A 26,839-nucleotide genomic window follows, 5' to 3' on the forward strand; every position below is an offset into this window, starting at 1 on the left:
GTGCCTCGACGCTTGCATTCCCAGTATTCTGATATCCCTGAAACCTTTTCTGTTCCTTAAGCTTCCATAATCCAGAAACACCTCCCAGTGCTTTCACACCTGAAGGTCCCCCTTCCTAATACAGACTGACTCAATCTCCACAAACTAGGAATCACCACACAAGTACACCCAGACACTTGAAATTCCTTCCCGTTTCTCCTACATCCTGTGACCCACTCCAGTGCTTACACACATGGTAACCCCGAACTACACTACCTCACCCAAGCTTCCTGTCCCAATTTTCCAGACCATTCAACCCTGCAACACCCAGTTCTGTCACGACGCAGCAGTATCCAGTTTCTCCATACACTAAGATCTGCTCCTCCCAGAACTCCGTTGTTTTCAAATCCACAACACCACCAGTCTTCAATAATCTCAGCAAGTGCTTCCAAACTCTAGAAATCTGCCCCAATTTAAATGGGCCCACAGCCATACCTTTTTCGACCCAAGCCCATGACCCACCCCCACTCCCCAGCCCTGCCGAACCCTACTAGTTGAGGTGTCCTAAGTTCATGAAAGGCGCTATATAAATGCAAGTTTGTTCTTTCTTTACCTGAACCTGGTACATCTTCCCTTCCACCTTCCTGAATATTCTTTACTTTCAAAAAAATAAGAGGTAAAAGTTTTGTGCACAATTAAACCTGTATATAACAATCAAGGCTAGTAATTTACATTAATAAAAGAATTTGACTTATTCAATTATCACAAATCAGTGGCTCTCATCATACATTGTACATAACATGTTAGAAAATATGCATGTGTGTGGAGATATTTATTCCTTCTTCATAATCCCTTCTTGTCTGAGTGATATTATCACAGATCATTAATCTTTCAATATCACATATTCATGTGGGAGGAGGAACTCAGGTTAATTGGTTTCCCTTCCCTCGCTCAGGGACAAATTGTTGCATTCCTACCTCAACCCTGGCTGAGATCAGCTAATTGGTAATTGAATGTAGGATCTTCTAACTAATACCAGATCTTTAACTGAGATAAATCTTTTCTTCTGCTTTATATAATATATCGAATTTGGGGTAAACTGCTATACAGAAATGGTTGTTCTGTTTGCAAGTTTTTAACTTCTAAGCTGAATTCTAAATGATGCTACAGCACTTTGCCACATGGTGGCATTCTAAGCTAAGTGATGAAAGCTGCATTTTACAGTTCCTTCTGAAATGTATGTCTATTTCACTTGTGATCTGATTGTAAATAACGTACATTCAGAATTCCATCTTCCAATGTGGTCTGTTTGTCCTGTACTTTCCTCAGTTTCTTTGAAATGTGTAATGTTTTGGTGCTGGGTGGTACAGTGAGTCAGCACACTGTCCATTCACCATTGGATGCTGAGTTTCAGTTCAGCCAAGACCAATGAAATCACCAATCTCGTCACTCTGCTGCTTGTATGAGGGCTGCATAAAAATGTCTACAGATGCAAAACAATCTTAATGCTGAATGGTTCTCAGCTACAACCTGAAATAGATGGGCCCATTCCGACCAGCAAAGTTCCTTGACCAAAGAGTTAAACTCAGAGTGATCTCTGATTCTGTTTACGCATAGCAATTAGACTTTCAGGTCTTAAAGATTAATCACAGCTCCACTTTAGCAGCAGATTAATACATTTTGCATCACATGGTATAATACTCCTGACAGTATAAATATATATAAAATACAAGTCGCTCTTCCGTGACATTGCACACAATGGCTTGAACCCATGACCTTCTGACTCAGAGGCGCGAGTGCTACCACTGAGCCAAGTTGCATTGGTTCTCGCATCGTTTGATCTGTGTAATAAAATCTGTGAAGGAGTTTGTTAACCAATGCAATTCATTTTTTCCAGTTTCCATTTTATGTTTGTATGACTAAAATATTACTAATGACTTGGAGTAATGTGATGTCTAGTTCTGCTCCCACTTGCTCTACTTCGTACTCCCATTGATAAAGTTCACCACCAAATGTTATTAGTTTGTTCTTGTCCAACAGATGTTCGATAACAAGACCTTCTTGACAATGCTTAACAATGTTCTTAATACTGATGGATTTTACTTTTCCACAACCTATGACCTTACTCACACTTTGCAACGGTTGGCCAACACCAGTCCAGAGTTCCAAGAAATGAGTCTACTGGAAAGGGTAAGGTTGACACTAGTCTAGTATTCTTGATCCTAATGCCAAAATGTGCAGTCTGCTCGAGTCGCATTTTACACAGCAGCACTGCATGTGCTGCAGGACCATTTCCAATATGAGTAGTCAAGCATTAAAAAATATACAGTATTAATGATTTTTTAAAAAATCTCATGGATTGTTAGGCCAAATATTGAGGGGTACCACTTCAATATTTTAGAGCAATATCTCTCTTTCAAATGCAGTGAATTTCATTGCTTAATATTATATTGTACAAATGTTTATCTTGATCTATCTTGCAGTTTACTTTTTCACACGTTCCTTTCTACATGTATGGCCTGGCTTTTGTCTACTCCAGCCAATGGCATGAAAGTCTTCCATACCAAACAGTAGTTACAGGGTTCTTAGTGAAGTGAGGTTGGGGACCAGTGCATAGAAGTCAGAAGTATCACAACAGACACGTATAGTTCTGAACTATACTTCGTCAACCTTCTAATGGTGGCGAGTATGAACGCTGGAAAAGGTCCTAATGGTGATGTAAATGTGGATGCTCATCTGGAGATGTGTTTACGGCAGAGTAGACTGGATTTGATTACCTGCAGTAACCTGGAGTAGTTGGTATCACTACCGCTTTGAGACTGACTGTAGCAGTAAAGAGTCTGCCAACCTCCCAATTAAGAATGTTCTAGTCCTCACTTTTACATATGCCTGAGATATGGAGTCATTTTGAGAGCTCGCAGAAGGAGGGACTGTTTGACTGTATTGCCAGCCACACATCTTGTTTGTGTGCCAGACTTGTACTGACATTAACAACTATTTAACAGAGAAAATCATCCCAAGGTGCTTGAATGTTAGCTCTGTTCATTCTCTAGAGCTAGCATCAGGTGGATTTTTTTCTTCTGAACGTTCTCCTCGAATGCCAGTTGGTACCATCTTGTAGTGTTGGTTGTATAAGCAAGGCGCATTTCTTTCTTTTAATGTGGGCTGTTCTGTAGTAACCATAAGGAAAGATATAGCAAGGTAAACCCGTTGAGTTGAATGGTATTAATTACAAGTTTCAATCTGCACTACCAAGCTGCATGTATTTAATTAAATAGTGTCAGTGGTGAGGGGATATTTACCTTCTACTTGTGTTTACAATGACATTATCCTTGCAGGCAGATCAGCGCTTTGTATGGAATGGGCACCTCCTACGGGAATTTGCTGCACAGCCAGAGGTTAGTTCTTTGATGGTAATGTACTTTGTTTAACAGCAACATCATTAGACTTTCTTTTGGATGCTGGTTTGTAAAGAAAGAATTTGTATTTATCGCGACTCCAGGACATCTCAAAGCGTTTTACAACCAATGAATTGCAACCAGTGCGTACACAGCAAGGTTCCACAAACAACAAATGAATGAATGACCAGATAGCCTGGTTTTTTGTGGTGTTCCTGAGGGAGGAATGTTGGCCAGGACACTGGGAAAACTCCCTGCTCCTCTTCAGATAGTGCCACAAGATCTCTTATGTCCACATGAGCAGTTTAATGTCTCACCTGAAAGATAGCACCTTCACTAATGCAGCACTCCCTCGGTTTGGCAATAAAGTGTCAGCATAGATTATGTGCTCTAGTCCGTATTGGGGCTTGAATCCACAATCTTCTGAATTGGAGGCAAGAGTCCTACCAAGTGAGTCAAGCTGACTCTTGTGTAAAGGCATAATTCTTGTACTTGCCACATACCAGACTGCAAACTACTGTTTAGTGTAGAAAATGCAGTTACACCAATTTGTTCTTGCTCAACTTGGATCCGACTTCTTCAAGATACAGTAACTTAATTAAATGCTGGCTTCTCTTAAGAGTTAGTCATTCCTGTATGTATCAATTGATATACATGTCCTTATACTGAAACACAGAGAAGTTACAGACTATTCGGTCCAACCAGTCCATGTTGGCATTTACCCTCAGTGAGTAAATAGTCCGAATCAAATTTACCCACACTGTTTCCATATCCCCTTTTCCTTCATACACCTATTCAATCTAATCTTGAATATTGACATAGTTTCTTCCTTAACCACTAACCCTGGAAGTGAGTTCCACAGCCTTACTACTCTCTGCCCAAAGAAGCTTCTCTTCCCTTATGTTCTAAATCTCTTCCATTTAATCTTGTATCAATGGCCCCTTGTTCTAAATCCTTAACTACTGGAAAGAGCCTTCTTCTATCTACCCTGTTCTTGTGCTGAAGGGACAGAGGACTGGTGTGTAATTAATTTTGCTTTTTCCAAAAGAAACCTAATACCCTACTCTTATTAATTTAGGCAATACTGGTAAAAATTGATGCACAAGAATTTTATTTGCAAATCAATATTTTATTATAAAACAATGAATACATTGTAATACAGTGCTCCTCATTTATATTAGATCATGACTGCTGAGTTGAGCAGTGTGTTGTTGAGTTAAGAAATCTGCATTGAAGTGAACTCACCTAGCCATAGCCGTACTTTACAGCATCAGCAATGGAAACTACACAAAGGGCAAGATAAACCATTAGGCTCACTTCTCCTAGACATTCTCAACTCGAGGGCCTGGGACACAGTTGTTAGTGTTTATATTACTTCCAGTATGCATAAAAGAAAGGCAAGAAAACCTGCACACCCTATTTATTCTTTGGAGTTCATTGTTGAATCTGTATTTGTTTTAAAATATGTAAGGGGAAGACAATGTAGAGGGAAAATCTCCGATGTATGATTGAGTTGTGCACTGCAATATTAATGGCAGAATAGGGATCTTTAATGAGTAATGTACTGTTTTGCTGACATTTTAAGAGTGTATGTGCTTTTAAATGTGGACCTTTTTTGTTAATTCAACACATCCGTTTGAAAAGTTCTTGAAGACCATGCCGTGTGTATACTCTGTGCACATTTAAATAGTTGTGAGCACTTTGAAATGTCTTCATTTAAACCAAAGCATTGAAGCAATACATTAAAAAAGGGATGTTACTTGGATGGGAATCCATACCACTTAGGACACCGTCCCTGACATTGTCTCAGTAATCTCATAGTTCTCTGCTGCCTTGTGTATTTTGCAGTTTGTGTGTTACATACTGCATTGATTTGACTAACGTTCTGTACCAGTCATGTGATTTTCTTGGACAGCGTGTCAGCTGTAGCACAAAGAGGTGGAATCTAAGACACAAAACTCTGTAACCCTGAAACAGATATTCTGGGATTTCAGCTATTTCCTTCTCTTCCATCTTCTAATGAGTGTTATAAAACAGTGATAATAATTGGCCGTGAACAGTGTCATATGGGTGAGCTACTGGAAGGTACCTGGTGCCCATAGAACTGTATCTCAATACTCGTTAGTGGCTTCAGGAGAGGAGGAAACACATTTGGGGAAAGGAGGAGAGAGGAAAAGTCTTTAAAGACAGTATGTCCCTATTGCATTTTCCTTAATAGAAATGGAGTATTGTGCACATTTTCTGATGAAGAATGTACCAGTTGGCTGGAAGATCAAAGCCATGTTTATTTTTCTTTTGTCTCAAACATCGGGTTTCAAGTGGGGAATTGGTTGTAAGTTGATCTCATTCTTTGTGGCTCTTCGTTGTTGCTAGACTCTTCTTTACAGAACAACACGAAAAACGTTACTCTCCACAGTTGTTCTTAAAGAAATTTCCACAGGAATTTTGTGTAGAACAGATGAATTGTTTTGTACTTTCCACATATCCTTAGATTGAGGCCTCTAATTTCTTTGTAGCATCTTGTCACCTTTTGTGGTTCACTTTTACACTATGAATATATGACTTAGCATCTCCCATTGTGAATGCTGACTGCCATTTTTGTTTTTAAATTGCCATAAATTGTTTAAAGTATTGCGCTCCCAGTTGTCAGTTAACACATATTTACATGACCTGTCCAGTCCTCAAAAATTGATAGCTGAGTTGATGCATTCTTTTTTCCCCCAACAGCTTCACAGGTTTGCTGTCCCAGTGGTTCACGGCTGTATCCTTTTCCAGACTGGTGGAGGAGTGTCCTTCAGCAATAGCAATTATAAATCAAAATGCCTGGTCAAAGTGTGTATTAGCGATCGTAGGAGATGATACGTTATTGTCTACTCCCACTAGTGTTCTACGAATGCATTTATGCTGGGTCACTGAATGGAGCACAGGGAGTGGGCTGGGTGCTACAGCGAGTGGGTCAGGCTTGGCCACTTTTTTTTAAAATGTTTTTTTTTTAATTCATTCATTTTTAATCAACCAAATTGATAATTCAGCAAATATTTTGTTATTTCAGCCAACCACTAATATTTGCTGAGGTGATGCCTTCAGGTGTGACATTTTCAGGTTTGACACCTTTTGAAAGGCATGGCGTGATGGACACATGCTAGATACAAGGCTTTTAGTTATATAGATACATCTGGATGTCTGAATAATAATTTTCTAATTACGAAGATGTAGCTCAGTTGCCAAACCTGTTAACTATTTTGCTCTTGTTTGTGTTTTGTAAATTAGAGAATTATCCCATTTACAATTATCATCAAAGATGATATAAATATCAATCTACAAGTACTGTTTCTACTTTCTTCTCCTGCATAGCTGTATGGAACCAAAATGTAGCCAGATCTTGCCGTTGTCATAATAGTCATGTCGTAAGAATAAAAAAAATCTTAAGTGCTGAAATATTGGAAGATGCTTTTTGAAAACAAAACATTTTGAGTAGTTGTGCAACTGAGTATCTAAAACTCTGACAGCTGTAACTCTGAGGTTCCACTTGTAATCTGCCTGGGTTCAGAATGACATGGCAAACAAGTTGTGCCGAATGACCTTTTCTTGTCCCAACCAATATACTGGTATATCAAAATAGAATTGGTCCATTCTTTTAATGGGAATTTACAGTGTTTGTTCTAATATAGTCTTCATTTTGAAATATTAACAAGGTGTTCATGTTTCACCTGCTTGCCTACTTTACTGAATGGAAGATTTTCCTGAATTTGCAATTGCAGTCTGTCCACGCAATTAGTACAATTACTGATTTGCAAATCAGGAAGTGAAGACAATTTTGCCACCTTTTAAAGCTGCCTCAAATTTCAAATATGTATGGGATGTTATATTTATTTAGATACTAAATTTTGATGACTCATCCAAAGCTCTGCTGCTCATATCCGATCCTGCACCAAGTTGTGCTTGCCCATTACCCCTGTCCTTGCTGACCTACATTGGCTCCCAGTTCCCCAACACCTCAAATTAAAATTCTTATCCTCATGTTTAAATCCTCCATGGCCTCGCCTGTCCCTATGTCAAACATGCTCCAGCGCTAAAATCATCTCCCTCCCCCACCTATGCTTTCTGTTCATCTGACTTCGGCCTCTTATGAAGTGCTTTGTAATGGTTTCTATGTTAAAGGCACTGTATAAATCCAAGTTGTTACTTGTATACAAGAACATTTTATTTGGTTGCTACTTAAATGCAAATATTTGTAAAATTCAGAAACAGCACTTTGTTTTACATAGTTGCATTGCTCAAGAGTTGTAAGCATGAATAATCAGAAAATAAATGACATTTAACAGAAATTTGAAGATTCAGAAAAGGAGAAATTCCTTGAAAAAAAATAAGGAACGACTGCAGGTTTTCTGTGCCGAGTCACATCACTTATTAACTTAAACAGTCTTGGATGTGGTTTGTTTGCTTCCTTATTATAGCAACAACTTGAATTTGTATAGTTCCTTCAACGTGATCGAACAGCCCAAGGTGCTTCAAATAGGAGAACGTAGGCTCAGTGGTAGTAAAAATGACCAAATAGATGGTTGAAAGAATGGGTTTTTAGGTGGCTTTTAAAAGCAGGTAGTTTAGTAGCAAGGTAAAGAAATTTAAGAGGGAGTTCCAGAAAGGGGACCTGATAGCTGAAAGCCATTCTCATTAATAATGAGATGTATCCTCCTGTTACATACATCTGTGACATAATCTTAATTATATTGTAACGGCTATATAACAAAATATCAACATAGTTATATCTCTGTGTGACTGCATCTGTCACCAGTATATTATTGTCAATTGATTTTACTTTATCACTGCTACTGTTCATTGTTTAATTTCTTGTATTATTTGTTACTTTTAAAAGTCATGAAATTCAACAGATTAACATTTCTTACATTCCTAACTTTCTCCTTTGTTTTTATTTCCCTTTTGATTGCCACTTCCTGCTTGTAGTCACTTTTATTGCGTATATTTATACTTGTCGCTGTCTTGTTGCATCAGTTAGATGCAAGTTTTCACACCTCCTAATTGGGGAATGAAATTGCAGTCTCTACAAAATTGAAGTGGCAGTCACTGCAAAGTCTTGACTGACTTATGTGATGGAGATTTTATTGAAAAGTAGTTCCCGTTGAATGCCTCTGAACAAATGACACATTGGGGGTGACATCCTATTACTGTCACTTCACACATAGCTCTTTTTATTTGGCTGACAAATTGAAAATGACAATAACGGGCACCCACGCTCTTTTATCTTGTCTCCCTTTTTCACAACCTGTTTTTTTTTCTTTTGTTTTAACTTCTCTGCTGTGCCTTTTTTAAAATTATAGTCTTCATTTTTTGATGTAATAATCATTGCAATTTTTTTTGCAATTACCCTATCTGGACTTGAGGCTTTGAAACAAAGCAAAAGTGATGAATTGGATCAATTTTGTGTGGCTTTCTTCAGCCTTAGAATATTTATCAAAGTGCTATTATTGATTTATGATAATTCATGTTACATTTGTATCCGTGCAATAATCCAGTAGATCTATAGTGGTCGTTAAAATGGAAAAGGGATTTTTCACAAAATGATGACTCCACTGTTCCTAACAACGAACTATCTTAACTGAGAAACTTAGAAAGCTCCTTATAAACCAGATTAGCTTTCTCACATGCTGTATGTTGCTCCAGGGATTTGTTGGATTACCCAGCATGTCAGATCAGAACGAATTTACTTTTTAATATTTTTCTGTTTTTTTTAAAAAAGTGAATATTGAACACTGGAGCATTTCAGTGACTCCATACTAAAGAAGGGAAACCCGACATGTTCTCCAGAGAACACTGGTGACAAAAAATGTCATGAAGTCTGTTTGTTTAAAGTCCCTGTAGCCCACTTCGAGTTTTTTCATTTTGATGGTGTCTTATGAAAGTAGTTTTAATAAATTATGTTAGAGTGAACACGTGGAGTAATAAGAAATTCTGCAGATTGGTGCATTAAATTGTAATAAGAACATAAGAAATAGGAGCAGGAGTAGGCCATACGGCCCCTCGAGCCTGCTCCGCCATGCAATCAGATCATGGCTGATCTTCGACCTCAACTCCACTTTCCCGCCCGTTTCTCATATCCTTTGATTCCCCTAAAGCCCAAAAATCTATCGATCTCAGCCTTGAATATATTCAATGACTCAGCCCTCTGGGTTAGAGAATTCTAAAGCGTCACAACCCTCTGCATGAAGAAATTCCTCCTCATCTCAGGCTTGAATGGCTGACCCCATATCCTGCGATTATGCCCCCTAATTCTAGACACTCTAGCCAGGGGAAACAATCTCTCAGCATCTACCCTGTCAAGCCCCCTCATAATCTTGTATGTTTTAATGAGGTCACCTCTCATTCTTCTAAACGCCAGAGAGTATAGGCCCATTCTACTCAACCTCTCTTCATAGGACAACCCTCTCATCCCAGGAATTAATCTAGTGAACCTTCGTTACACCGTCTCCAAGGCAAGTATATTCTTCCTTAGATAAGGAGACCAAAACCGTACGCAGTCCTCCAGGTGAGGTCTCGTTAAAGCCTGTACAAGGCATCAAGGGATACGGGGAGAGAGCAGGTATATGGTATTGAGATAGAGGATCAGCCATGAATGGCCTACTCCTGCTCCTATTTTCTATGTAACTGTAGTAAGACTTCCTTACTCTTGTACTCCAACCCCCTTGCAATAAAGGCCAACATGCCATATGCTTTCCTAATTGCCTGCTGTACCTGCATGCTAACTCTGTGTTTCTTGTATGAGGACACCCAAGTCTCTCTGAACGCCAACATTTATAGTTTCTCACCATTTAAAACATATTATTTTTCTATTCTTCCTACCAAAAGTGAATAACCTCACATTTCCCCATATTATACTCCATCTGCCGCCACTCATTTAACCTGTCTATATCTCTTTGCAGACTCTGTGTCCTCCTCACAGCTTGCTTTCCCACCGAGCTTTGTATCGTCTGCAAACTTGGGTATATTACACTCGGTCCCTTCATCTAAGTCATTAATATAGATTGCAAATAGCTGAGGCCCAAGTACCGATCCTTGCGGCATCCCACTAGCTACAGCCTGCCAACCTGAGAATGACCCGCTTATCCCTACTCTCTCTTCTGTCCTTTTAACCAATCCTTTATCCATGCTAGTACATTACCCCCAACCCCATGAGTCCTTACTTTGTGTAACAACCTTTTATGTGGCACCTTACCGAATGCCTTTTGAAAATCAAAATATACAAGATCCACTGGTTCCCCTTTATCTACCCTGCTAGTTACATCCTCAAAAAAATCTAATGAATTTGTCAAACACGATTTCTCTTTCATAAAACCATGTTGACTCTACTTAATCATATTATGATGTTCTAAGTGCCCTGTTAACATTTCCTTAATAATGGATTCCAACATTTTCCCGACGACTGATGTCAGGCTAACTGGCTTGTAGTTCCCTGTTTTCTCTCTCCCTCCCTTCTTGAATAGCGGGGTAACATTTGCTACCTTCCAATCCACTGGGACCGTTACAGAATCTAGAGAATTTTGGAAGATCATACCCAATGCATCCACTATCTCTGCAGCCACATCATTTAGGACCCTAGGATGTAGGCCATCAGGTCCAGGGTATTTGTCGGCTTTTAGTCCCATTAGTTTGTCCAGTACTTTTTCTCTAGTGATATTATTTGTTTTAAGTTCCTCACTCTTGTTAACCCCTTAGTTCCCCACTATTTCTGGTATGCTTTTTTGTGCCTTCTACTGTGAAACAAATATTTTGTATCTGTCTTAACGCATCTGCCATTTCCTGATTTCCCCATTATAATTTCTCCTGTCACAGCCTCTAAGGGGCCAACGTTTACTTTTGCTACTCTCTTCCTTGTTACATATTTGTAGAAGCTCTTAATCCGTTCTTATATTTCTTGCTAGTTTATATTTTCAGATTCTATTTTCTCCCTTTTTATCAATTTTTTGGCCGTCCTTTGTTGGTTTCTAAAACTCTCCCAATCCCCAGGCTTATTACTCTTGGCAACATTATAGGCCTCTTCTTTCAATCTTATACTCTCCTTAACTTCCTTAGTTAGCCATGGGTGGATCACTTTTCCCATGGAGTTTTTATTTCTCAATGGAATGTATATTTGTTGAGAATATTGAAATATTTCTTCAAACGTTTGCCATTGCTTTTTAACTGTCAAACTCTTTAATTTAATTTCCCAATCTACCTTTGACAACTCACCCCTCATACCTATGTAATTGGCTTTATTTAAGTTTAAGACTCAAGTTTCTGACTTAAGTACATTACTTGCAAACTCAATGTGAAATTCACCATATTATGATCACTCTTCCCCAGAGGTTCTTTTACTGTGAGATTACTAATTAACCCTGTTTCATTACATAATACAAGATCTATAGCCTGTTCCCTGTTTGGTTCCATGACGTATTGCTCGAGGAAACTGTCTCGAATACATTCCATGAACTCGTCTTCCAAACTGCCTTTGCCAATTTGATTTGCCCAGTCTACATGCAGATTAAAGTCCTCCATGATGACTGCATTTCCTTTGTTACAAGCTCCCATTTTTTTCATGATTAATACTCAGTCCAACGGTATTGCTACAAATACCTATTGGGGGCCTATAAACTACTCCCACCAATGTTTTCTGCCCCTTGTTATTTTTAATTTCCACCCATACTGATTCTACTTCTCTGATCCTCCGAGCCAAGATCCTTTCTCATCACTGTCCTTATGTCATCCTTTATTATTAGGGCTACACCCCCTCCTTTTCCATTCTGCCTGTCATTTCTAAATGTCATGTACCCTGGAATATTTAGTTCCCCACCTTGGTCATTTTGCAACCAGGCGCTCGATATTAGCAGGGCGGCGGGTTCTCAGCTGGGGGTCGACTGGGCGCGTGGGTAACGCGCCTGGTGAAATCAGTGTGCTCCGGACGCAATCACAGGCTATTTGGAACCACTTACCTGTGCTTACGGGTTTCCCGCTGGTAAGCTGCGTGGCGGGCGGACTGTGCATGCGCAGCAAGGTCTGTCAGCTGGAGGAGCCTTTTTAAGGGGCAGTCCTCCACTGACTGATGCTGCGGAAAATAGGAAAAATTACAGCATGGAGCAGCCCAGGGGGAAGGCTGCTGGTTTAATGATGCCTCACTCCAGGTATCATTGGATGGGGTGAGGAGGAGGGGGAGGACAGAGATCTCTTTTCCCCCCCCCCCCCCCCCCCCATGGCGGGCGGGAGGAAACGGCCCATCTCTGCCACCAAGAAGGCCTGGCTCGAGGTGGTAGAGGAGGTCACCAGCGTATCGCCCACCTGCATACAGTGCAGGAGGCGCTTCAATCACCTAAGTAGGTCAGCCGAAGTGAGTACACTTACTCTTTCCCCTACACTCCATCTGCCACGTCATCGCCCCCACCCCACATCACTGCCAACACTACTCTGTCACATCACCCCTCATACCCACTCAAACCTCATCCTCATCTTACCTGCACTTACTCACCACCAGTACTCATCCCGCCACTACCAGTCAACCCAATCCTCATACAATCTCATGGCTCTATCTCATACTCACCCTCTGATGCATCTCTTTCATGGTCAGCCTCACTCAACCTGCCACGACCTGTGCTTCAGCCACAGGGCATGCATCACATATGTGCAGTAGGAAGCGTAAGGCAAACGTGTTGTGAGCATGAAGGGGATGCACTAGGGTGTTTGAGGGTTTGTCATAGTGTTTACCTATATTTAATTTCTGATTAACTCACATACCATATTATATTGTCACCACTACTGCCACGTCTTTGCGAATCTTGTCTGGTTTGTGCAATAATGCCCTTTCCTGAGGATCACTATGAAGACCCACAACTGATGCCACCTGTTGTGTCACTGCAGAGTGGGTGTAGGTGTGTTTGCAGGGCTCTTTTGTGCAGATGACTGAGAGACGTCGGCGATGTCCCCGGTGGCACCCTGGAAGGATGCGGAGGAGAAGTTGTTGAGGGCAGTGGTGACTTTGACAGTGACAGGTAAGAAGATGGTACTCGGGCCAGCTGGGAGAAGCTCGATATGAAGGAGGCTGCAGATGTCCACGACTACATGTTGAGTGACTCTGAGCCTCCATGTGCACTGCTGCTGAGAGGTCCAGGAAGCTAAGCCTCGGTCTGTAGACCCTGTGGCGAGGGTAGTGCCCTCTGCGAAGCATCTCTCTCTGCGGTTGTCCTCCCTCCTGCTGTGCAGGTGGATGTGTCACAGCACTGTGTTGTGGAGCTCCACGTGTCAGAGGTGGCCGGCGAGGCTGGTGATGCTGTTCGCCCTCCGAGGAGGTCATGACTGCAGCTATGGCGGCCCCCATCCGGAAGATGTACATCTGAGGGGGTCCACAAGGTAGGTAAATGTGTCTGGACACCGGGGTAAGTGTGCAAGTTGGTGAATTTATTGTTAGGAGGAGGGTGGTGGAGGCCAAACTTTGTCCAAAGTGACAGAGTGGCCTCCTGCAATGAGTGAGGGTCTTCACAGGCTGGTGGCTGCAACATGTCCATTTGAACTGGGAATGTTTCCCCCAGTACGGGAAACGGTCTCAGTTCATTGCAAAATCCCACCCCTCCTAAAATATCAGGCCTGTAAACAACCTGAAGTACCTGTTTAAGTACTTTAAGTGGCACCCTGCCGGCTTTAATTGCCGGCGGGAGTCCCACATGCGGGGGCTGCGCGCGCATGTCAGCGCGTCACTGGGGAACCCGGAAGTGGGCGGGTTGGAGCCGGGCTCCAGTCCCGCCCCGGGAATCCCCGATTTTCGCACCCCCCCCGCCACGAACGTCCCCGATCGCGGATGCTAAAATCGAGCCCCATGTCTCTGTAATGGCTATTAGGTCAAACCCATTTATCTCTGTGCAATTAATTCATCTATCTTGTTACAAATGCTCCGTGCATTCAGATAAAGAGCCTTTAATTTTACCTTTTTTACTATATTTTTTCCTGCTTTGACCTTACTTGTTGTTGCATTATTATTGGTAAACTTTCTGTCCCTTCCTGCCACACTCTGCTTATCTTTACCCAAGTCACTACACTGTTCTATTGTCTTAACTTTTCTCATTAGATTTGTAAATGTCCCCTCACCTGATTTTCCCTCCCCCCCACTCTTTAGTTTAAAGCCCTGTCAACAGCCCTAGTTATCCGATTTGCCAGGACCCTGGTCCCAGCCCGGTTTAAGTGGAGCTTGTCCTGTCGGAACAGCTCCCTCTTTCCCCAGTACTGGTGCCTGTTGCCCATGAATCGAAACCCCTTCTTCCTACACCACTCTTTGAGCCACGCATTTAACTCTCTGATCTGATTGTCCCTATGCCAATTTGCACGTGGCTCAGGTAGTAATCCAGAAATTATTACCTTTGAGGTTCTGCTTATTAATTTCGACCCTAGCTCCTCAAATTGTCTCAGCAGAAGTTCTTAGTTCTAATAGGACATTTGTACCTTTTCCCATCCCTCCTTTCACCAGAATGTTGAGGCTATGTACACCTTGCCCTGTTGCCAATATCAGTGCTTAATAGCTGCTGCCAATTGCAGTCTGGAAAGAGATCTGACTGGTTTCCCATGGTGATATGAATCCATCGATATGTAATGCTCTGAAACCACTTTTTAGATTATCTCAGTTTAACCATTAGGGGAAGATCGAGTGTGAGTGGGAATATAAGGTTGGGATTTTGCATTCTAAACCCCTCTGCTCAGGCTAGCTCCAGTGCTGGAATTCTGGTTAGTGCTGGAGTTCATGAGGTGCTCGTACATTTTGCTTTCTGATACTACAGAGTAATGTGCTAACAGAAATGTTACTGTCTTCACAAGTAGCCTAGTAGATCTTTCAGATATAGAGCGTGAGTGTTCTGACCAGATTTTAGATATACTTCGGGAATGAAGTGCAGAATTGATTGCATTTTCTATAAATTGGTGACAAGGAATCATAGAAGGTTACAGCACGGAAGGAGGTCATTCGGCCCATCGAGTCCGCGCTGGCTCTATGCAAGAGCAATCCAGCTAGTCCCACTGCCGCGCCCTATCCCCGTAGCCCTACACATTTTTTCATTTCAAATACTTATCCAGTTCCCTTTTGAAGGCCTTGATTGAATCTGCCTCCACCACTCCCTCGGACAGTGCATTCCAGATCCTAACCACTCGCTATGTAAAAAAGTTTTTCCTCATATCACCTTTGGTTCTTTTGCCATTCACCTTAAATCTATGCCCTCTGGTTCTTGACCCTTCTGCCAATGGGAACAGTTTCTCTCTATCCACTGTGTCTATACCCTTCATGATTTTGAACACCTCTATCAAATCTCCCAACCTTCTCCGTTCCAAAGAGAACAATCCCAGCCTCTCCAGTCTATCCATGTAATTTAAGTCCCTCATCCCTGGAATCATTCTAGTAAATCTCCTCTGCACCCTCTGTAAGGCCTTCACATCATTCCTAAAGTGCGGTGCCCAGAACTGGACACAATACTCCAGGTGTGGCTGAACGAGTGTTTTATAAAGGTTTATCATAACTTTCTTGCGTTTGTACTTTATGCCTCTATTTATAAAGCCCAGGACCCCGTATGCTTTTTTTAAATCGCTTTCTCAACCTGCCCTGCCACCTTCAACGATTTGTGCACATATAGCCCCAGATCCCTCTGTTCCTCCACCCCTTTTTGAATTGTGACCTCGTAGCACAATTCATGATTTGTGTTACCCAATGCACGATATCTGTTGCACTCAGCACTTAAAGATAATGGAATTGTACAGTTTGTTAAATTTATTTCTTTTGAAAGTTTTGCCAGTGAGATGTTGTTTGCAATTAACTGAGCTGCAACCTTCTGCAATGGTGTATCGAGAAAGATACATTTTAGGAACTATCTATCTAGCAAGGATGATTGCAAAATTAAGTTTTGTGTAGTTTTCAACTGTAAATTGAATATATAGGATTCTGCAGCAAACTTACTACACAAGTAAATCCTTAAAAGGTCTTTCAAATTACATTGTGGCAATTAATCTTGCACCTTCTTTATATTTGTTTTATAAATAATGGTAAGAATTAACTGTGTAGTATATGTTGTAGTCATTGCAACAGTTATTTGTTTTGGTAAATGAGGAGGATTTGCTAGCCTATTTAGATACAATACTAGTGATTATTTGATTAGGTGAATCTGTATTTATGGGATGTTGTCTCAATTTTTTTTCTATTTTTACTACCTTTTTTTGTGCTGTGCAGCTCTTGTTCAGTGGAAAAAATTATTTTAGAATGCTATGTGCTTCATGTTTGAGAGGCCTAATAGACTGTACTTGATGTTCTTTGCCTTAAAACTATATCCTATTAAATATGGAGTTGATATTTTTGGAATTATATATGCTATGTTCTATTGTGCTGTAGTAAATCCTTATAATGATAGAAACTCCACAATGCTATTTAATTTAAATATCCTTAACCATCCATCTCTTATCTCAGTCATGACCGTGAAACGTTGCAGTATAAATGGAAAATATTTTGACTGGACAGTTCTCTCCAGGAGGAGTTGTTTCAGAGCTGGGGTCCGATACTATGTTAGAGGTAAGTGGACAGATCCCGTTAGTGACCAGTTAGCTGTGGGGATGATGTGCTCAAACTATGTGTATATGGTAGTAGTTCAGGCTGCACCTCAAGTATTGTTTATTTTTGGTCACCAAGACACAAAAGTAACATTCAGGCCATGCTGCAGGTGCAGAGAAGAAACATAAGGTTGATCCTTGGTGTCATAGCATTGTATTATAAAGAAAGTCTGGAGAAAATGGGACTCTTTAACCCTAGAAAGAATTGACTGAGAGGAAATCTTATAAATGGTTTACAAAATATTAAATGGTATAAATGAGTTAAACTTGAAGGTAGGACAGTGTAGTAGAACAAGAGACATGGGATAAAGTTGGTGAATATCGATTTAGGATAGATGTCATGCAAAGACTGATCAATACCTAAAATAATCTTCCGGGTTGTGGAGGTGCAAACTTTTGTTTCATTCACGATCCATCCAGCTGGATTATGGGATAAGACGAAAGCCTACATTTTCCAATCATAATGCCAATAGTAACCTGTTCATTTTAACTGAGACACAGTCTGTTATAATTGGAAAGTACAGTATTTTGTTTTCCCAAATGCACGAGCTAGGATACACCATATGGCACCCGTTATCTGTGTTTCATGAAGATTTTATCCAAGAAAGTATGCTGCCAAAGTGATACAAAGGGTTGGTATACCAATGCACTGTGCCACATAATGGTAGGATATAGGTTTGTGCTTACAATTTCCCATCAGTTTGTTTCACTATTTCCTATTCTTGTCTTCTATTTGCAGTAATGGTTAGCAAACTGAAAAGAGTTGCATTGCAGAAAATAAGATTAAGTAACAGTTGAGTCTTCTGTATGTAAATTGTAATTTTTAGTTGAGAAACCTGGCCAATAATTTACATTGGATGTTTATTTTTTAAAATATTTATAGAATTTCATGTTTAAACTTTTTTTAGGTATTGATTCCGAAGGGCATGCTGCAAACTTTGTGGAGACAGAACAAATAGTTCAATACAATGGTTATAAAGTATCATTTATACAAGTAAGTAACTTCCACTGTATTGAGTTCGTGTTATATAACAAAACTTCCACTTCTGTAGCGCCTTAACGTGAAAAATATCCCCATGCATTTCCCAAATGAAAATAGAGAAGGAAATGAATACCGAGCTGTGGAGGGAGATAATAGGAAGGTGACCAAAGGTCTTGTTGAAAAGACGGGCTTTGAAAAGGCTTTTAAAGGAGAGAGGTAGGGAGGCAAAGTGATTTAGAGAGGGAGTTCAAGAGAATGCAGCTACATTGGCTGAAGGCTTTACCACAAATGGTGAGGCGAAGCAAGGCAGGACAACAACAACTTGCATTTATATAGCGCGTTTAAAGAAGAAAAATATCCAAGGCGTAATCAGTGAAACATTGGCGCCAAGTCAGAGAAGTAGATATTAGGAAGGGTGACTAAAAGCTTAGTCAAAGAGATGGGTTTTAATGAAGCTTGTAAAAGTGGCGAGGGAGTTGGAGAAGCAAAGAAGTTTAGAGAGGATATTCCAGAGTGTAGGACTTCGGTGGCTCAAGGCACAGCCACCAATCGTGGGGTGAAGGGAGTGGGGGATGCGCAAGAAGCCAGAGTCGGAGGAATGCTGAGTTCTGGGGAGTGTTATAGGGCTGGAGAAAGGATGGGGTGAGACCATGAAGGGATTTAAACAACAGGATGAGAATTTTAAATTTGAAGCATTGGGAACTGGGAGCCAATGTAGGTCAGCGAGCAGAGAGGTGATGCATAAGCGGGACATGGTGCAGAATAGGATACAGGCAGTCTAGTTTTGGATGAGCTGAAGTTTATGGAGGGCGGAAGATGGGAGGCTGTCCAGGAGTGCATTAGAATAGTTGAGACTAGAGGTAACAAAAGCATGGATAGGAGGGCTTCAGCAGCAGTCTGGAGTGGTGGTCATGAATTCATGAGAGGTGATGGAGAGGTAGAGCTCAGTTCATAGTGCATTGAGTACTGTACCACAATGCTTATGCTATCAACAAGGTAACACATTTCCGTTGGTCCCCTTACCTGACCTACTAATGAGGTCATGTCCTTAGTTATGAATTTTGAATGTGTTGCCTTAATGTAGCAACTTGTCATTTTACCTTCTGATTGGGTGGTTTACGAAAAAAATATTTTTTCAGCCAGTCAGAAACAATTTTTTATTGAGGTGCGGGACCTAGTTCTGAGAATGGAGATCGAGTCAATAGAAACTGAGGAAAGCAAGATTGTTTAGTGAGAAATACTTAAATGCAAAACTAGGCAATATAGTTAATAAATAAAAGGCATAATGGATGATGCGAAAGAAATAAGAATGGAACTAATGGTTTAGATCTATTTTAATTTAAGGTTTTTAATAAATCATGCTTTTTTAATGTATACCAATAAAATTACTTTTAAGATCTCAGCTGCTTAGATACTGTAAAAGGTGGTTCTTGAGGGCAGCCTGATGTTGAATAAATTTCTTTTTCTTTCCCGTTTTCAAGACACGAGGGTCAATTCCCTTTTTCTGGTCACAAAGGCCAAATCTGAGATACAAACCAAAGCCACAGATCAGTAAATCCATGAACCATGTGAGTATATTTAAAACACAAAATGACACGTTTCATTAAGAAGCACTTAAATCCGTTGACCTTCAGTAAGAGAACAATTCTACTGTGGTATATTTAAATTTGCAATTCTTTGTACCAGTGCTCATTTTGGATACGATAAATATATAATTTCCTTAGCAGAGTTGCAGTTGCTAATTATGTTCTCAAATGTATTAGTTGCTTGGAAAAACACTGAAGTCGTGTGGCTAAACTAAGCTGTTCAGGACATGCAAAAATCTACTATTAAACCATATTTTTAAGCTAATTCAGTGTTAGTTAAAGACCAGCATGTACCATGATGAATGGTATTTCATTTTAAAATATATGAAGTTAATTTTAAAAAAATCTGTGCACCTATAGTTTCTAATTCTAATTTGAATGCAACCAAGGTGTTTGTAATCAGATGTTAAGTATTAGAAATAGGGCAAGTGATTTGTTTTCACTCAGAAATTGGCATTTTCACTCCCTCCAGGAATGTTTGTGTAAGATTGCAGTACTTGGGCAGCAAATTGTGCTACATGTGGTAAGTGTAGAAATTTGCAGAATGTGTCATTGTGCTGTGTCACATTACTTGTCCTATCAATAATCACTGCAGTCATAGGGAACAGTTTTAGCGCTTTAGTGCATTACTTAGATTATTGATGCTTTTGACTGGATACTTTTTAAAGAGGGTTGTAAGCATCTTTTTATTTTTGATTTCAGATGGATGGGTTTCAAAGGCATTTTGATTCCCAGCTCATTAGCTATGGGAAGCAAGTGATAATTAACTTGGTATGTTTTTCTTTTATCAAATATGTCTAATACTAAAATGTTTTAACTCCTAGCTTTGATGAAAATGGAATGCAATATTTTACGTTTTTTAATATTTTTACTTTACAGGTTGATCAGAGAGGTTCTGAAAAATCCCTTGAACAGGTTTTTTCCAAAATGGCTACAAGCATGGGGAATGGGATGGTTAAGTAAGTTTCCACAGTATCATTTGCAGAGCTTAATGCTATCTGTCTTCTGTTTTAAGTTACAGTCGTCAATAGGTGATTTACAGTTTCCTTCTCCTGGTGTCCCATTTATTGCACAGGAAGGAAGGCTATGACAAAATGGACGCAGCAGCCAAAAAACTGCCTGTTGCCAAGAAAGAAAAGAAAGACTTGTATTTATATAGTCTTACTACACCTCTCAGAAATGCCTCAAAGCACTTCACAATTGGTTACTTTGAAACGCAATGGCTTACTATGTAGATAAATATGACAGCATTTCACACACCGACAGCAACAAGACAACTGTCCAGTTAACCTATTTTTAATCCTGGTGGCTGAGGGAGAAATGTAGGCCAGAACACTGGGGAAAACTTCTCATTCTTCCTCAAGATAGTGCCATGGGATCTTTAACATCCAACCGTAAAAACATAGGCCCTTTGTTTAATGTTTTATCCAAAAGATAGCAGCTTGGGTGCAGCAGTTCTTTAAAACTGCACTGGAGTGTCAGTCTAGATTATGTTCTCAGGTACTGGAGTGGGCTTGATCCCATATTTTTCTGACTTGGAGGTGAGAGTATTACCAATTGACCCAAACTAACATTCAAAGGTTGGTTTGAGGAAAGGCAAACCTTTAGCCCATTTGATTTCATTTTTCTAAAATACCGACCCAGTATCTTCCTACTACAGCATCGAGCTATTTCTTAATAAGCTCAGGCTCCTAGCCTCAACCTCACTTCCCGGCAATCTGTAAGTTATTCATCACTCCCTGCATGAGGAAATATTCCCTGCCATCTGTTTTAAATTTGCCTTTCACAACCCTGCTCTCTTGTTCTGCTGCCTTGATGTGCCTGAAAGTATTGTTCCAGGTTTAATATATTGCAGTAAATACTTTATATACCTCCATAAAATCCCCCCCTTCAGTCTCATTAAATAATACCTCACAGCCCTAGCTTCTCTATCTGTTCCTTTATAGCTGAACCCTTTAGCACCAGAGATCACCTTGTTCCTCTCCTCTACATTGCCTCTAGGGCTTGAATGGCCCTCTTAGGGGTTGCACTATTCTAATTAAGGTTTGACCAGAGGATTGTTTGCATCATGAGACTTTCTGGTGATTTGATTATAACAGATTTGGCCAGCATCCTGTTGCTGCCTCACACTGTTTCGACATGGTGAACTGCAGCGTGTCAATTAACACGCCTAGATCTCTTTCAACTTCCTCTTCAGTAAGTTCTATCCATTCTTTGAGAATATATGCTTTCTGTTTTTACTTCAAATACAGTATTGTGCATTTGTCCATATTAAACTTCATTTGCCACTGATCAGCCCTGGTGCAAACTCTGTCAAGCTCACTGTGTGCGTCTGTGACCCCTCTATTTATTCATGAGACTATTGCTTGTATTTTAAAAAAGTTTTTATTTTTTGCAAAAGCTGCACATGTGCAAACACGTGCTTCCCATTTATGACTATAAATATGGTATTAAAATCCCTTCTAATGGTACAGTACTTTTTGCCAGGCCAAAATTAATCGATTGCGCACATTCGGAAAAACGGGATTGAAGTAGTGTAGGCACATGGGGTTTAATATGTGGTGCAGAATTTTTAATCTGGCCTTTTTCTAACCCATTAAAGACTGCTATGATTTATGGGGTAGGTAGATAGCTCACCCATTGAGTCCACTTCCATATGCCTCCCCCATGCATCTCAAATGTGATCAGATTTGCTTTTTATTCATTGAAAGGAGAATTGCTAGAAGCGGCAGACCATTTTTTCTTCTGAGGTAAAGATGAGGAAGTCCTCTACTGACCTCAAAACGGGCAGCCTTATCCATTGCTGCTGTTTCAGGCAGAAACTGACATATCTAAATGTAGTCATTAAAATAGTGTCCTTTAAAATTAGATGGAATTGAAAGAAATCATCAAACTTGACACCCATCTTCAACTGAGACAGGCAATTCAGGCTGTGCGCTATCAGCTCAGGATGTCCTGGCATGGGATATCTTGGTTGAAATGCAGATTTGAGTTGGAGGATAGGCTGAGCGAGTGTGGAGGAAAGGGCAGGCTACCCACACAAGTAGATGAGACCACAAGAAGCTTGGATGTTGGTACCTGAGACAAAAAGCATAATACGGTTTTAGCCCTATTTGGGGAGTTGCAGGTACTTGGTGCAGCTCTTTGAAGATAAGTGATGGATTATGAATAGAGAGCATTTGGAATAAATGCAATAAGAATGGCAGGACATTCATCTTGATTAGAGCACTTACCATCAAGCCAAAAGAAAGATCATCTTGGATTGCATGTATAGTACCAGCAAGTCGGTTCTGTACATAAGAGCTTATGCCATAAGTGATCTGTATTCTGGGATATCAAAACTAGTTTTAGTCCATTGGAACTGGAAAGATTTTGAGCATTAGGAGCAAGTGGGACTGGAACCATCACTGCAACCTTGGTATTATTTACTGGGTTAGTATTTTGGAAAAATGAGATCATATGGACCAAAGGGCCACCTTTTTCTCAAACCTACCTTTGCATGTTAGTTTGGGTCAGTTGGTAGCACTCAGAAGATTGTAGGTTCAAGCCCAGTCCAATACTTGAGAACATAACCTAAACTAACGCAGTGCAATATTGAGGAACTGCTGCATCATCAAGCTGCTATCTTTTGGATAAGACATTTTTAAAAAAAGGTCCATGTTTTTAAGGTTGGATGTTATATTGTGAACCTGAGGTGAGATCATATTGACTGATGCATGTCATAACCTAAAGGAGATATTTCTATAGGTTGGAGACATACGGCAGGATAAGAAAGCGAAAAAACTTTGCATTAATATAGTGCCTTTCACAATCTTGGGACGTCCCAAACTTCTTCACAGCCAATGAAATACTTTTTAAGTGTAGTCACTGTTGCAATGTGGGGAAACGCAGCAGCCAGTTTGTGCACAGCAAGGTCCTACCGACAACAATGCGATAAATGACCAGTTAATCTGTTTTCAGTGGTGTTGGTTGAAGGATAAATGTTGGTCAGGAGATCATTTATGTCCACCTGAGAGGGCAGACAGAGCCTCAGTTTATCGTCTCATCCAAAAGACGGCATCTCCGACAGTGCAGCACTGAATTGTCAGTCTAGCTTATGTGCAGAAGTCTCTAGAGTGGGCCTTGAACCTACGACCTTCTGAGGAGTGTTACTACTGAGCCAAGTCTGACACCTTCTGCATAAAGTGAGATCTTGTGTTCTGTCCTTGCTGTCATAAACTTTCATGTTCTGCTTGGAGCTCATCTGGGTTTGGTGGCCAGAACAAAAAGGAAGCACATAAAGGGTATACCTGGTTTATTTCTAGGAAAAGGCTGAAGCTGACAGATACTACTTGTTATATAATATGATGACTTGGTTTAGGGTAGAATGTCTGCTAATGCATTTGTGTCAGTCATCCAGCATCTTACATTGAAAAGTGTAGAAACACACTTTTAAGCATGTTTTTTTTTAAATTAAAGGTACCCATCGTTTATTATGTGCTACTGTTATTTAAGTTATCATTGATTTAAAAAAAAAATCCCATTAAAGGTTATCGTGAGGTAAATGGCGGGTAGATATCTCATCCATTGGGACCCTCTAGAAGTGGCCACAATGGATGAGATACCTACCTATCCACTCCTTACACCATGGCCACCTTCAATCAGCTACAGGAGGGTCAGATTAAAAATAAGAGAATGTTATTTTTACTTAAGTTTGTCATAAATAATGTAAAATATAAATGAAGGCAAAAAAAATCATTTGGCACCAAATTTCACAGGAAATATTGACTCAATTCTATAGAAAATGGGGTTGGTGACTTTTTACTTCTGATATCTGGGTTTACATCCAGTCCACAATAATGGATTAAAAACTCTTGTGTACACGCTTGCTCCCTGTCCGATTTGAAATGAATCCGAATCCGAACCCAGTTCTTGAAAGACATTAGCTCACAGCACAGAATTGCCCAAAATTGGCATAATTTGCTACTAAGTATCAGCCTGGCTCATTGGTAGCACTGTCATGAGAAGGTTGTGGGTTCAAGTCCCACTCCAAGAATTGAGTACATAATCTAGGCTAACACTTCAATGCAGTATCATAGTAGGTACAACACAGGAGGAGGCCATTTGGCCCACTGTGTCTGTGCCAGCTCTTTGAAAGAGCTATCCAATTAGTCCCATTCCCTTGCCCTTTCCCCATAGCCCTGTAATTTTTTTCCCCTTCAAGTATCTACCAAATTCCCTTTTGAAAATTACTATTGAATCTGCTTCCACCACCCTTTCAGGCAGTGCATTCTAGATCGTAACAACTCGCTGCTTAAAAAAAATTCTCCTTATCTCCCCATTAGTTCATCTGCAAATTTGATTTCTTTGTAAGGAGTGGCATTGCTTCCAGGTTTTTAGCATGACATTTAACAATAACAAATAAAGCAGTAATCTCAGCATATACTTAAAGCATATCTTCAACCTTCACTACGTGACATCAGTAGTTTAGGAGGTATCACCTCAGATTTTTTCTTAATTAACATGGCAACCCTTATTTTCAAAAACTCTTCAGTAACACTTTGCACTCTCTGTAATGTATGGAATCTGAACCAACATTGTATAAGTTAAGTTTATGAGCTCTTAACTTAGTTCTAAGGCCCTGGATGTTCTAGTCACTTTGGTCAGGTGGTTTGTTAAATCCTTAAGCATTGACTGGGAGATTGCATTTGTTATTTCATAATCTAGAAATGTTACCAAGTCACACAGTGCACTTTCTCAATGCAATTGTGTGCTTGTTTTCTCCCCTCCCCCAGTTTTATTGTTAAGAAATCCCCACCTGACTGCCAGTAAACATGCCAACATGATATAATTTTAATTTTTGTAGAATCATAGAATGATACAGCACAGAAGGAGGCCATTTGGCCCATCGTGCCTGTGCTGGCTCTTTGAAAGAGCTATCCAATTAGTCCCACTCCTTTGCTCTTTCCCCATAGCCCTACAAATTTTTCCCTTCAAGTATTTATCCAATTCCCTTTTGAAAGTTACCGCTGAATCTGCTTCCACCACCTTTTCAGGCAGTCCATTCCAGATCATCATAACTCGCTGTGTAAAAAAAATGCTTTCCTCATGTCTCCTCTGGTTCTTTTGCAAATTACCTTAAATCTGTGTCCTCTGGTTGCCGACCCTTCTGCCACTGTTTCTGTGGAAACTGCCTCTTTATTTACTCTACCAAAACCCTTCATGATTTTAAACACCTCTATCAAATCTCTCCTTAACCTTCTCTGCTCTAAGGAGATCAATCCCAGCTTCTCTAGCCTCACCACATAACTGAAGTCCAGTATCATTCTAGTAAATCTCCTCTGCACCCTCTCCAAGGCCAAGACATCCATCCTAAAATGTGGTGCCCAGAATTGGCTGCAATAGTCTAGCTGGGGCCTAACCAGTGTTTTATAAAGGTTCAGAATACCTTTCTTGCTTTTGTACTCTAAGCCTCTATTTATAAAGCCAAGAATCCTGTATGCCTTTTTAACAGCCTTCTCAACTTGTCCTGCCACCTTCAAAGACTTGTGTGTGTGCATCCCCAAGTCTCTCTGTTCCTGCACCCCCTTTAAAATTGTACCATTTTGTTTATATTGCCTCTCCTCATTCTTCCTACCAAAATGAATCGTTCACACTTCTGTGTTAAATTTCATCTGCCATGTGTCTGCCCATTCACCAGTCTGTCTATGTCCTCCTGAAGTCTGTTACTAATCCTCTACATTGTTTACTACATTTCCAAGTTTCGTGTCATCTGCCAACTTTGAAATTATACCCTGTACACCCAAGTCCAGCTCATTAATAAATATCAAAAAGAGCAGTAGTCCTAATAATTATCCCTGGGGAATACCACTGTATACTTCCCTCCAGTCTGAAAAACAACTGTTCACCACCACTCTCTGCTTTCTTAGCCAATTTTATATCCACGCTGCCCTTTACCCCTTAATCCCACGGGCTTTAATTTTGCTAACAAGTCTATTATGTGGTACTTTAATAAACGCCTTTTGAAAGTCCATATACACATCAACCACATTACCCTTATTTACCCTCTCCATGTTAGTCAAGCATGATTTTCCTTCAACAAATCCATGCTGACTTTCATTTATTAGCCCATACTTTTCCAAGTGCCAATTAATTTTGTTCCAGATTATTGTGTCTCAGTTTCTCCCCCACCAACTTCCTCAGTACTGAGGAAGTGCTGCATTGTTGAGACGTCTGCCCGTTTCGATTGATGTGAAAGAACCTGTGGCACTATTAGAAGATGATCTGAGAGTTCACCTGGT

The 26,839-nt window shown here is 40.3% G+C and overlaps 1 protein-coding gene across 2 annotated transcripts in view; it reads left to right on the plus strand.

The window, feature by feature from the left end:
• LOC137338651 (phosphatidylinositol-3-phosphatase SAC1-B-like) overlaps positions 1-26,839 on the plus strand; it is an 80,643-nt gene that overhangs the window by 33,705 nt on the left and 20,099 nt on the right. For both annotated transcript variants that reach the window (XM_068001833.1, XM_068001834.1), the window contains 8 exons: positions 2,020-2,169; positions 3,318-3,377; positions 6,105-6,138; positions 16,852-16,953; positions 17,900-17,985; positions 19,455-19,541; positions 20,262-20,330; positions 20,439-20,518. In XM_068001833.1, the coding sequence (XP_067857934.1) occupies positions 2,020-2,169; positions 3,318-3,377; positions 6,105-6,138; positions 16,852-16,953; positions 17,900-17,985; positions 19,455-19,541; positions 20,262-20,330; positions 20,439-20,518 (668 nt within the window). The remainder of the gene's footprint in view (positions 1-2,019; positions 2,170-3,317; positions 3,378-6,104; positions 6,139-16,851; positions 16,954-17,899; positions 17,986-19,454; positions 19,542-20,261; positions 20,331-20,438; positions 20,519-26,839) is intronic.

The sequence above is a fragment of the Heptranchias perlo genome, chromosome 2 (assembly GCF_035084215.1).
Source record: "Heptranchias perlo isolate sHepPer1 chromosome 2, sHepPer1.hap1, whole genome shotgun sequence".
Taxonomy (NCBI): domain Eukaryota; kingdom Metazoa; phylum Chordata; class Chondrichthyes; order Hexanchiformes; family Hexanchidae; genus Heptranchias; species Heptranchias perlo.